This window comes from Oncorhynchus mykiss, chromosome 5 (assembly GCF_057628025.1).
Source record: "Oncorhynchus mykiss isolate SJ-2025 chromosome 5, ASM5762802v1, whole genome shotgun sequence".
NCBI classification, from domain to species: Eukaryota; Metazoa; Chordata; class Actinopteri; order Salmoniformes; family Salmonidae; genus Oncorhynchus; species Oncorhynchus mykiss.
Window position 1 is genome coordinate 38,320,053 of NC_143026.1, and position 14,082 is coordinate 38,334,134.

At 40.6% G+C, this 14,082-nt stretch overlaps 1 protein-coding gene across 1 annotated transcript; it reads left to right on the forward strand.

Moving 5' to 3' along the window:
- Positions 1–237: 237 nt before the first annotated feature.
- On the forward strand, positions 238–5,897 carry LOC110522927 (glycolipid transfer protein). The gene is made up of 5 exons (XM_090236633.1): positions 238–308; positions 2,011–2,095; positions 2,213–2,346; positions 2,500–2,650; positions 5,579–5,897. The coding sequence occupies exons 1-5, from the start codon at positions 244–246 to the stop codon at positions 5,759–5,761; spliced, it is 618 nt and encodes a 205-aa protein (XP_090092759.1). The 5' UTR covers positions 238–243; the 3' UTR covers positions 5,762–5,897.
- The last annotated feature ends 8,185 nt before the right edge of the window (positions 5,898–14,082 follow it).

The following is a 14,082-nucleotide window of genomic DNA, read 5'->3' on the forward strand; positions in this document are numbered from 1 at the left end:
CCATTGAATAAATCACAGGTGTGTTCCGTGTCTAAACGTGACATGCCATTCGCGTATTTCATTCAAACGTTTTAAAAAATAAAAAAAACTCTTGAATGGACGTAAAGTGAGAAGCACTCCCACGCCAACTTGGTGTTCCTTGCCAAAGTATACAGTTCAGTTGCCTTGCACAGTGAACACGGAAGAAAGCAATTGTGATCATTCAGGTTAGTCGTATTATTTCAGAAAACGATAGCACTATTAATGGATAACCAATTCGGAAAGCTTCCAGCCGACAAGGCAGTGAATACAAAGTTGTTTCTGGAGTCACCTTTTTGTTGGTGAGTAGACCACCTGACTATCCATGTTCTTCATGCAATTGTAGTCGCTCAAGCTCGCCTTCAGCGATACCTTTATCTAGAAAATATCGTCGCTTCATTCTCTTTCTGTCTCACTATCCATGGTTGTCTAACGACATTTTCAAATAAACTAAATTTACATTGTTATTTAGTCTTAACAAAACACAGGTTTGATATGCCACGTTCATGTCATGTCGGAATTACTGACTTGCTAACCTACTCGGAAGAGTCAGATCGAGTAATGTATATAAACCTCGGATTGCTGATGCTATATTACATAGCATCAGCCAATAAGAGGGTTTGAAGCCACCAGCCGGCCATATTGGCAGTCTTCCATAGGAATGAATGGAGCTCTACAGTATTTCATTTAAATGTTTAATATAGGCTATTTAAGTAGTGGCGGCAATAACATTAGAACTTTATAGAAGTTATACTTTATAGAGGTTATACTAAGTAAAACAAGTTTTGTTTAGTTCATATATAAAAGTATGCATTAAGGTGGCTGTAGTAGAATAAATGTGGCAAAAACAAATGTAGACATGAATGAATGCATTTCTATGGCTTCCAAAATATTTTATACAATGGACGGGGAGTCCCAAGATGGAGGTTTCAAAACAGAGCCCCCAGTCATCAATACTAAACTGAAATATAAATGCAACATGTAAAGTGTTAGTTTCATAAACTGAAATAGAGGATAGCAGAAATGTTTGATACACACAAAAAGCACATTTCTCTAATTTTGTGCACCAATTTGTTTACATCCCTGTAAGTGAGAATGTCTCCTTTGCCACGTGACAGGTGTGGCATATCAACAAAGCTGATTAAACGGCATGATCATTACACAGGTGCACCTTGTGCTGGGCACAAAAGGCCACTCTAAAATGTGCAGTTTTGTCCCACAACACAATAGATATCTTAAGTTTTGAGAGAGTGTGCAATTGGCACGCTGACTGCAGGAATGTCCACCAGGGACTCCCAATCACAGCCAGTTGTGATACAGCCTGGATCCGAACCAGGGTGTCTGTAGTGACGCCTCTAGCACTGAGATGTAGTGCCTTAGAATGCTGCGCCACTCGGGAGCCATTGACCTAGGTGAATAATAACAAATTATGTGGAGTGAGTACAGCGTTATAATTACTTGATCAATGTCAGACTTGCAAAGATTACCATCACCCATACTAATAAAGTACCATAATGGAATTTTGAATGAGCCGCAAGTATCTTTGTGGATGGTTCAATCATAGGCTCATCTTGGGATTTAAATGGGCTATTGTCTGTTGTAACAACCTTGCACAATGTTGTTCAATGAATAGTCTAGGCATAAGGTTTACGAATCTGATTTTAATTAAGTATTGTATTAAGGTAGTGAAACCAAAAGAGTGAAACCCCAGCGCAAGAGGAACCATGTGAATGTGGGTTTGTATGGAGTTGCTGTAGCCCCTCTTTTTCCTCCCACACTACACACTGCATTGACCTCCTTGTGACTTCAGATTATATGAATGGACCCTTTTCTCTATTGATTGCCCAACAAGAAACAATCATAGAATTCCCATAAGCATTGTGGGAGAAAAATTCAATTTATAATCTTTCCTCCCCCCAAGAAGGTGTCCAGCTACGTCCAAGATGCTGAGTCTGCATATACTCACAACTGCTTGATTGCATTTCAATTCAATGTTTCATTCCTCTCCTTCTTTCCAGACTGCCTGGGGTCAAAAGTATTTTCTCCTATCAAATCAGACATCAGTGGCAATATAACAGTAAGCATGTTTTCCACACACTGTAATTGTGCCTTGTGTGTAACCCTACTGCAACTTACGTCTGTCTATAACTAATGCCTAAGCCTTAACATTTGGATGGTAATATTTTCCTTCCAGAAAATCCGAGGTGTGTTTGACAAGGACCCTGCCAAGTATGCAACTCTACAGCAGATAGTGGAGGCAGAGAAGGAGACACATGGCACAGAGTGGCCCAAAGTGGGAGCCACCTTGGCCCTAATGTGGCTGAAGAGGTGAGCTCAGAACCATCACATCTGAATGTGTTAGAGGTTTGTACTGCCTAAAGGCCGTGAAATTGTGTGCTTATGTCTAGATAGAGACCTACACTTCATGAATGATGGTGGGACTGAAATCAGGTGAGTTAAGCTGATTGTCCTCTCCCACAGAGGTCTCTGTTTCATCCAGATCCTGCTGCAGAGCTTGGCAGACGGAGAGAAAGACGAGAACAACCCTAACCTCATCCGTGTTAACATCACCAAAGCCTACGACCAGGCCCTGAAGAAATACCACGGCTGTCTCGTGCAGAAGATCTTTAAGGTAAGACCATGTGACTAAAGTCATGTGGTGGCATAGTCTTGACGTCCTTTGACCCTTGACCGGGTTTTCTACTTAAGCCTGGTGCTCAAGCACCTCTGAGTGTATTGCTTTCATATTGTACTTCATATTGTACTTCATTCACCCAAAGCAAAACATTTATAAATATAATAACTGAATGTGTATGAACTGCTCAGTGAAGGTGTACTATGTAACAGACCTGGGTTCAAATACAATTTAGGGTATTACTTTCAAAGACATTTGGAAGTAAGTATTTAGAAAAGTTTTATTTGAAAAGGCAAGTAGTTGAATATGGGAATATATTTGGAAATACACTTGGAAAGTATTTGAAAATACTCAAATACCCTGACTCAAATACACTCCCATGCATTAACCCAGGTATTTGAAAATAAACAATCTTCCGAAAACATCTGAAACCCTATCTCTTCAAAGAAGAGTGTACTTTAAATAATACATCTGTCTTACCCACACACACACACAAAAAGGCACATATTTTCCTACTAGTACTGACTTTGCCGAAAACTTCTTTATTGAGAAAAATGTACTTAACACAACTGTGATATGTTGTTGTCCCACCGAGCTATCTTAAGATGAATGCACTAACTGTAAGTCGCTCTAGATAAGAGCGTCTGCTAAATTACTCAAATGTAAACTAATATTTGAAAGATATATTTGAAAATACTTTCAAATAGTAGGCTATTTATAGGAAATTATGGTAACCCTTTACTTGACACCCAGCGTCATAACGCTTTCTGACACGGTCATAACCATGTCATAATTTCATAACTGACATAATATGGTCATAACACTGTCATGACCCATATATTGACACCTGTTGTGACTTATATTGCATTATTTTGTGGCTGGTTATGACACCTACATAAGGGTGTTAAAATAAGGGTGTTAAAACCAAGAAGTTTCCTTTCATTTGTAAGTTTGTTTCTTAAGTCCTTTGTTGTTGTTTGAAATCATATTTTAAATGAGTTGACACTGTCGTGAAGCATTATGACCATCCTGTGTCACTTGGACCAAGAAAATACACTTTATGACACTGTCAAGGATTATGACCGTCATATGACTGTCTGGCTTATATGATGATCACGTACATGCCCTTATGTCAGTCGTCAGTCACCAAGAGGGTGTCTTGTCCTGCTCCTGAAATCTGCTCCAGCATTCATCCCTGTCATCCGGAACAGAGCATTTGGGTAGGTGCATGTCTGACATCAATGTGTGTGCTATTACAATGATAATTTAATACAGTCAATTTCAGAAAATGCTAAAATAACATAAACATACTGTTGAGGCTATGGTCTAATGAACTGTTTTGCCTTGTGTGGTAGGTTTTCTGGGTTTTGACACTCTTATGTAGGTGTCATAACCAGCCATAAAATAACGCAATATATATCACAACAGTCCTAAATATATGACAGTGTTATGACCATATTTATAACAAGTTATGTCAGCTGTTATGACATGGTTATGACCTCGTCAGTTGTACAACTGAATGCATTCAACTGAAATATGTCTTCCACATTTAACCCAACCCCTCTGAGTCAGAGGGGTGCGGGGGGCTGCCATAATCGACATCCACCTCTCCGGTGCCCGGGGAACAGTAGATTAACTGCCTTGCTCAGGGGCAGAACAACATATTTTTACCTTGTCAGCTTGGGGATTCGAACCAGCAACCTTTCGGTTACTGGCCCAACGCACAGTGGCCAAGTAGGCTACTGTGGCTATTTGATCATAATGTAGGCCTACCAGAGTGGCCTACCATCAAAAACAATGGATAAAATGCATCCCATAACATTTTAACATGGAAATAGCTGTTTTATCATTCAGCCTACAGAAGCAGCCAATGTGTGGTGTTCAATGTTGGCCTACATTCCATGAGAAATTCCATGAGAACATGCAGGGCTTGACCTTAACCTGTTTATCCTTCAGACAAGGAGGTGACTGAAAATGTGACGTTTGATGCAAGAAACCACTTTAAATGTTTAAAAAAAAATATTATTACTATACCATTATAGAGAGAATCAGACAAATTATGCTACCCTCTACCTATTGTCTATTTAGCTTATTCAAGACCGTCTCAAAATACAACACTACCCCTTTACCTGACTAGCTTTTCAAAGATGGCTAGAAAGGCATATATTTTGTGCTCTTGTAGAGAGCAATCACTCCCCCATTGCTGACTAGAAATTAGCTATAACTGGGCTAATAACTCACTAACTAGCAAAGGATATGAACAAATGTGCACAGGTGGCTACATGCAGCTCTCACTTTGATATCAAAACAAGCTCATCTACTCGTGACGGCTCATGCTATAAACACAATCCAGTTCAAAGTGAATGTCACAGATCCATATATGGAAATGGCTGTTTATAGGCCTACTGCAGCTCTGATTGGTTATGGTGCACCGTTCTGTGTAGAGTAGGGGCCTGAGTAGTGCCTGTCACTGCAATAGAATCCTACTCCAATACACTCTGCCCACATGAACATCTCTTGCACAGTTAGTTTTGCTTTGTTTTGCTTTCAATGTTACATTGAAAGTGGTTAATATTGCGTTGATTTGACCAAAATTCCCACAGTAGAGCAAAACATTGATAGTGTTAACTAAAGGGGAAAAGAATACAAAATTGCTTCTCTGCGCGGGCTGATATTTCTTCTAAACCCGCAGTTTAGATGTAATATTGGTCATATTGTGTTATGACATTGGATGCCAAGTAAAGTGTTTGTGAAATTATTTGATAATACTTTCAAATACTTCCAATATAAGTTAGTTGATTCAGGCCATATAATTTGAAAATACTCAAATACACAGAAAATAAGTATTTAAATAACATGTACTCAAATATACACGTATTTGAGTACACACACACACACAGCTGTATTTCTCCCTGTCCACTCCAGGCGGTGTTGCTTGCAGCAACCTACAAGTCAGACTTTATCAAGGCCCTGTCAAAAGGTCAAGAGGTCACAGAGGAGGACTGCATGGCTAGTGTACGCCAGTTCCTCGTCAATTTCACAGCCACTGTGGATGCCATCTATGAGATGTGCACAACGCTGAATGCAGAGCTGGACTATAGCGTGTGATGTTGTCCCCCAAACCGGACTGCAGCAGCATCCTGCTTGTTACTTTCTTTGTCTTCTGTTTTTCGTCCTTTCTCTCAGGTGATGGGACATTCCATCTTTTGAAGGTTGAGGATTCTATTTCAAAGAAGACTTTTTCATCCGGGGCACCATTTTTATTATTACTTTTCTGTCCCTCCTTTTAAATCGCTCCCTACTGAATGTTAATAGTTTGGCCCCTGATGAGTTGCTGCTGGACAGAAAGTGGCATATTCCGTGTTGTGTTTTTTAATTCGTACAGGTCTAGCACAGCTCTTGGTGCGGTCTGATGCTGTTACACATGATTCACCACAGGTAAGAGACATTCAGAAGTGATATCCTGAGATCTGGTCAGTGTTATTTTAATACAGCATCTCTTTCTCTGTGGGAGGGGAGAATATTCCTGCTATTGATTCGCATTGCACATGACTCATAAAATTCCTACTGTAACTCTGCCAAGAAATGTGAGATAATGCCCTCACTGCCTGGTAGCTACTGGGAAGTCAACTGTCCCATGCCTTTAAAGATTATAACCACCATTAGTGGTTTTAGTGACTTCAAATCACATTTTATTAGTCATATGCAACAGATACCTTACAGTGAAATGCTTACTTACGAGTCCCTAACCAACAATGCAGTTTAAAAAAAAAAATACGGATAAGAATAAGAAATAAAAGTAACAAGTAATTAAAGAGCAGCAGTAAAATAACAATAGCGAGACTATATACAGGGGGGTACCAATACAGAGTCAATGTGGATGTAGGTATGTGCTCATCGGTTAGTTGAGGTAATATGTACATGTAGGTAGAGTTGTTAAAGTGACTATGCATAGATGACAACAGAGAGAAGCAGCAGTGTAAAGGGGGGGGGGGGGGGCAGGAAGCTTGGTCCCAGGGATGTACTGGGCCGTACACACTACCCTCTGTAGTGCCTTGTGGTCGGAGGCCAAGCAGTTGCCATACCAGGCCATGCTCTCGATGGTGCAGCTGTAGAACCTTTTGACGATCTGAGGACCCATGCCAAATCTTTTCAGTCTCCTGAGGGGGAATAGGTTTTGTTGTGCCCTCTTCACTGTCTTGGTGTGCTTGGACCATGTTAGTTTGTTGGTGATGTGAGCACAGAGGAACTTGAAGCTCTCAACCTGCTCCACTGCAGTCCCGTCGATGAGAATGGGGTGTGTGCTCAGTCCTCTTTTTCTTGTAGTCCACAATCATCTCCTTTGTCTTGATCACGTTGAGGGAGAGGTTGTTGTCCTGGCACCACGGCCAGATCTCTGACCTCCCTATAGGCGGTCTCATCGTTGTCGCTGATCAGGCCTACCACTGTTGTGTCATCGGCAAACTTAATGATGGTGTTGGAGTTGTGCCTGGCCGTGCAGTCATGAGTGAACAGGGAGTACAGGAGGGGACCGAGCATGCACCCCTGAGGGGCCCCTGTGTTGAGGATCAGCATGACAGATGTGTTGTTACCTACCCTTACCACCTGGAGGGTTACCCATCAGGAATTCTAGGATCCAGTTGCAGAAGGAGGTGCTTAGTCCCAGGGTCCTTAGCTTATTGATGAGCTTTGAGGGGCACTATGGTGTTGAACGCTGAGCTGTAGTCAATGAGTAGCATTCTCACATAGGTGTTCTTAAGTTGTCTATGAGTGATGTTTGAACAACTGAACATTTAGTTGTGTAGGGTTGCACTTCTTTCATGTCTTTTTGTGTTAACGATTTCAGTCTGTAAGAGTTTCCATTAGTGGAATCCATATTTTCAGTTCCTTCAATTTTGTCAACACAATGCCAAACAGTATTTGGCACATACATTTACATGTCAGTTTCCTTCACTATTGGGTTGTCATACTTCATACTATTTTTAAAGCATTTTTTTTTTTCAGAAAGGTTATTTCAGAAATTGTAATGTATGTGCTAATTGTTGGAAACTGAGGGGAGTCATTCTATAGTGCGGGTGACATGGTTTTGAGCCAATCAAAAGAACAAAGTCAATGCATATATTTATTAATTTGCAAGAAACATGCTTGGGTTTGTACTGTATATATATATATATATATATATATATATATATATATATATATATATATATATATATACCTGGAATATGGTTATGTGCATTGCTCACATCAAATCTCTGAACACCCTGTAGATTTCAAATGATGAACCTAATTTATATTCAATTTTAAACATTAAAATGTGAATTGAAGTACTGTGTATTGAGTCACGGTGTCCTTCATCACTTTATACCAAAAGCCAATGGATAAAACCAGCTCCTGCCTACCTGTCATAAGAAGCAATTCACTTGTCAACCTCATGGGGGGGACATTTACCAAATAAATATGAATTCATTGACTGTGTCCTTCTCATGGGATGCAGTTGCAGCTTTTATCCAATAGAGGTCACCTTCTGTTTATTTACACACAACATAAAAATGTTGGACATACTTTATGTGCTCTAAATAAAAGGGCATGTATTTGATAACATACTGGAACACTTTCACCCTCTACATTTACTTAGCATCTTTATTGCCAATAGTTTTATGCAGTCAATGTAATGGGGTGACCGCTCTAATGAGAGAGCCTTCCCCTTTTCACCGACCCCCATTATCTCCCCTCTCTGTCCCAGAGGGACTGTGGTAGTGCTAAAGGACAGAGTGGCTCCTGTCCCTCTAATCCTTTGTGAGCGTGTGCTGTGCAGGTTGAACAGGCCTCTTAATCCTGCAGGTTTATCAGCACAGCTGCCTCAAAGCCCAGCCAGGAGCCAGGACGCAGACAGCCAGGATAGACAGACAGACAGCCTGGGAGGAACAGGAAGGGAAGCCTCCCGGCAGGGCAGACAAAAGACCAAGAACAGACAAAAAGACCAGAGACGGGGCCTCACCGACAGCTCCACCTTTACGACAGGTCTACTCAGCACCTAAACACTGAAGAAACAAAGCTAAATCAACAGCCCCTATTTACAGCAGTAGTGTCAAACATGCGGTCCCGATCTGATTTATTGCGGCCCCATTTGTGCGCCTAACATGAATGAGCTTTTTTTACATACAGTGCCTTCAGAAATTATTCATACTCCTTGACTAATTCCAAATTAATTTTCCAAATTAATTCCAGACTAATTTTGTTAGTCTGAATTCAAAATGTATTATATATTTTTTTTCTCACCCATCTACACACAATACCCCATAATGACAAAGTGAAAACATGTTTTTTGAGATTTGTGCAAATTTATTGAAAATGAAACACATAAATATCTAATTTACATAAGTATTCACACCCCTTTGCTATTACACTCCAAATTGAGCTCCGGTGCATCCAATTTCCTTTGATCATCCTTGAGCTGTCCATACAAGTTGATTGGACCACCTGTGGCCAATTACATTGTTTGGACAGGATTAAGAAAGAAACACACCTGTCTATATGAGGGTCCACAGTTGTCAGAGCAGAAGCCATACCATGAAGTCCAGGGAACTGTCCATAGATGTCCAAGATTTGCGTTCCAACAGGACAATGACCGCAAACATACAGCCAAGGCAACGCTGGAATGGCTTCAGAACAAGAATGTGAAAGTCCTTGAGTGGCCCAGCTAATTCCATTGACAATCTGCTTACAATCTAATTTAACAAAGCCTGAGAAAATCTGCAATGAAGAATGGGAGAAAATCCCCAAATCCAGATGTGCAGAGCTGATACATACCCAAGACGACTCAAAGCTGTAATCGCCGCCAAATGTGCTTCTACAAAGTATTGATTCAAGGGTGTGAATACTTATGTAAATGAGATTTATGTATTTTTAGTAAATTTGCAAATATAAAAAATAACATGTTTTCACTTTGTCATTATGTGGTATTGTGTGTAGATTGGTAAGAATGTTTTTATTTTGAATTTGGGCTGTAACAACAAAATGTGGTATAAGTCATGGGGTGTGAATACTTTACAGTATGAGTAAGCACAATGGCAATTTTAGCATGTAAATCTTAGTGGGGCAAAAAAAATGTGGGATGCATGCAAGAAAAGCCACTACACAACACAACACAATACATTAATTGCACTACACCACTGCTACACCTGGCTATCAGTGGAGCCTTGTCTGGCAGTGAAACAGATCATTCAGCATAATTTACTGCCTTTAAAAAAACATAGATGACATGGTTGACTTGCTTAAACAAATGTGGTTTCTACTGACAATTGAGATGAACAAACTATGGCATAGGGGGACGACAAGCGTATAAGAGGCAATCCATAATTCCGATAAGACATTTATGAGCGAGCTCGGACGAACGTAGTCAATATAACTATCAGCACGTTTGAAATGTACAACGACAGAATTCAGGACATGGGCCATTCTTACGGTGTTCTCCCTGTACACCAAGTTAGAACTGTAGGATAAATAAAGGGGACATATAAGCAGACAATGAAAGCTCTTACAATAATCGATGATTACATTTCTCAAAAACAGGTTATAGGCTACATATGCACCACCAAGTCAGAACAGTAGGCCAAATTAAGTGGTGAAACTTTGTCATTAAAGTCTGGCATTCTCTGGATTTATGGTGCTTTCAAGACAACTGGGAACTCGGGAGGGAAAAAAGGTTGAATCATGGTGACGTCAGTGATCTTCGGGTGATAGCTCTAGAAAGAGGCCAGAGTTCCCGATTTACAATTCCGAGTTGGATGAAAGTTCAAAACGTATTTTCCCAGTCGTAGCTCCTTTTTCCCGAGTTTCCAGTTGTCTTGAACTGTCTGAAGTCAGATTTTACAGTTCCGAGTTAATAGTTGTTTTGAGCGCGCCACAAATCATGCTTCATTGACAGTATGGCCAATGTTGAATGTTTATAATTTTAAACTACGAAAAGAGACCCTTAATCTTAGATTTGGGAACACAGAGTCACTCCACTGAATAGGATTCTAAAGATTGCTTTGCAATACTTGCAGTTAGCCACTGACTCCTTCCAAACCACTCATTGTTGAATTTGCGATTTCCAATTTGTTGTGTAAGCCTTTATGTCCAATGGCTGATGAGCACCGATACATTTTATCTAACATTTCTCTTCATTATTTCTCTTCATATGACAAGGATTAAAAATAATTTGCCAGTAGATTGTCGACTTGATTCATGATGATGACTGCTAGCTAAGATTTTGAAAGTATGATGTTGTATGATCCATATGATCAAAGCTACTGTAGATATAACGTGATTTGACATCATTTTATCTGTGTCCAATGACCTTGAGCCTTCTTGGATGGACACTTCTAATGTAACATTTAGCAATGTAACAATGGCAGCACTCGAGGGAATTACATTTTCGAGCTCTACCCTTAGACTTGGCGGTGACATAGTGTCCCCATGAGTGACAGAACACTGAGCCAATCACAGTGCAACGCTCCGTATTTTCTGCTGGCTTGCCCCACCGCCACAGAAAGCACCGAGCTAGGCTGGAACATCTGCATTTTGGAGCTGCCTTACTCAAGAAAACCAAAAAGAAACCATGTTTGTTATGCAGCTTTATTAACTCAATAATATATATATATTTACATTGTTTGCAAACTATGTATTAATGCCAAAATAACAAGCAAAACAGGCTCTGCCCCACCTGCCCTGAATAACGGGTCATCACCGTGTAAGCAGAAGTGATTTTCTTTCTATTTCAGTTTTTCTTTACACTGACGTTTAACCCTTCTGATGTTTGCGTTAATAAAAATGGCCAAACTAACTGACATCATCAGATCTTTTGTGAGCTGACATTTTGGTAATGACGCAAAACCAGTGCTGAAGACACAGAACCTCCAGCTCCAGGCTAAATATTCAACAGCTCAGAGTTGGCTAGCCCATTTCTGAAGAATGGGATCATATACATTATTAAAAGTAATATATTCTTGCGCATTTATCCTGAGGAGAGCATGCATTTTTCACACACAAATGCAACATTGCAGGGAGAGGAGTGAGGGAAGGCCTATGGAATCGTATTTCCATATACAGTACCAGTCAAAAGTTTGGACGCACCTACTCATTCCAGGGTTTTTCTTTATTTTTACTATCTTCTACATTGTAGAATAATAGTGAAGACATCAAAACTACGAAATAACACACATGGAATCATGTAGTAACCAAAAAAAGTGTTAAGCAAAATTACATATATTTTATATTTGAGATTCTTCAAAGTAGCCAACCTTTGCCTTGATGGCAGCTTTGCACACTCTTGGCATTCTCTCAACCAACTTCATGAGGTAGTCCATTGGAACGCATTTAATTTAACAGGTGTGCCTTGTTAAAAGTTCATTTGTGGAATTTGAGCCAATCAGTTGTGTTGTGACAAGGTAGGGGGGTATATAAAAGATAGCCCTATTTGGTAAAAGACCAAGTCCATGTTATGGCAAGAATAGCTCAAGTAAGAGAAACGACAGTCCATCATTACTTTAAGACATGAAGGTCAGTCAATCCGGAACATTTCAAGCTGCAGAGGATACGTTCATTAGAGTTAACTGCACCTCAGATTGCAACCCAAATAAATGCTTCACAGAGTTCAAGTAAGAGACACATTTCAACATCAACTGTTCAGAGGAGACTGCGTGAATCAGGCCTTCATGGTCGAATTGCTGCAAAGAAACCAATACTAAAGAACACCAATAAGAAGAGACTTGCTTGGGCCAAGAAACACGAGCAATGGACATTAGACCGGTGGAAATCTGTCTTTTGGTCTGGTCCAAATTTGAGATTTTAGGTTCTAAATGCTGTGTCTTTGTGAGACGCAGAGTAGGTGAATGAATGATCTCCGCATGTATGGTTCCCAACGTGGAACATGGAGGAGGTGGTGCTTTGCTGGTGAGACTGTCTGTGATTTATTTAGAATTCAAGAAACACTTAACTAGCATGACTACCACAGCTTTCTGCTGTGATACGCCATCCCATCTGGTTTGCGCTTAGTGGGATTATCATTTGTTTTTCAACAGGACAATGACCCAAAACACACCTTAAGGCTGTGTAAGGACTATTTGACCAAGAAAGAGAGTGATGGAGTGCTGCATCAATGTCCTGGCCTCCACAACCACCCGAGCTCAATCCAATAGAGACGGATTGGGATGAGTTGGCCTGCAGAGTGAAGGAAAAGTGCTCAGCCAACAAGTGCTCAGCATATGTGGGAAGTCCTTCAAGACTGTTGGAAAAGCATTCCTCATGAAGCTGGTTGAGAGAATGCCAAGAGAGTGCAAAGCTGTCATCAAAGCAAAGGGCGGCTACTTTGAAGAATGTCAAATATACAGTGGGGCAAAAAAGTATTTAGTCAGTCACCAATTGTGCAAGTTCTCCCCCTTAAAAAGATGGGAGAGGCCTGTAATTTTCATCATAGGTACACTTCAACCATGACAGACATAATGAGGGGGAAAAAATCCAGAAAATCACATTGTAGGATTTTTTATGAATTTATTTGCAAATTATGGTGGAAAATAAGTATTTGGTCACCTACAAACAAGCAAGATTTCTGGCTCTCACAGACCTGTAACTTCTTCTTTAAGAGGCTCCTCTGTCCTCCACTCGTTACCTGTATTAATGGCACCTGTTTGAACTTGTTATCAGTATAAAAGACACCTGTCCACAACCTCAAACAGTCACACTCCAAACTCCACTATGGCCAAGACCAAAGAGCTGTCAAAGGACACCAGAAACAAAATTGTAGACCTGCACCAGGCTGGGAAGACTGAATCTGCAATAGGTAAGCAGCTTGGTTTGAATAAATCAACTGTGGGAGCAATTATTAGGAAATGACCACTGATAATCTCCCTCGATCTGGGGCTCCACGCAAGATCTCACCCCGTGGGGTCAAAATGATCACAAGAACAGTGAGCAAAAATCCCAGAACCACACGGGAGGGCCTAGTGAATGACCTGCAGAGAGTTGGGACCAAAGTAACAAAGCCTACCATCAGCAAGGGCATTGAAGATGAAACGTGGCTGGGTCTTTCAGCATGACAATGATCCCAAACACACTGCCCGGGCAACGAAGGAGTGGCTTCGTAAGAAGCATTTCAAGGTCCTGGAGTGGCCTAGCCAGTCTCCAAATCTCAACCCCGTAGAAAATCTTTGGAGGGAGTTGGAAGTCCGTGTTGCCCAGCAACAGCCCCAAAACATCACTGCTCTAGAGGAGATCTGCATGGAGGAATGGGCCAAAATACCAGCAACAGTGTGTGAAAACCTTGTGAAGACTTACAGAAAACGTTTGACCTCTTCCATTGCCAACAAAGTATTGAGATAAACTTTTGTTATTGACCAAATACTTATTTTCCACCATAATTTGCAAATAAATTCATAAAAAATCTT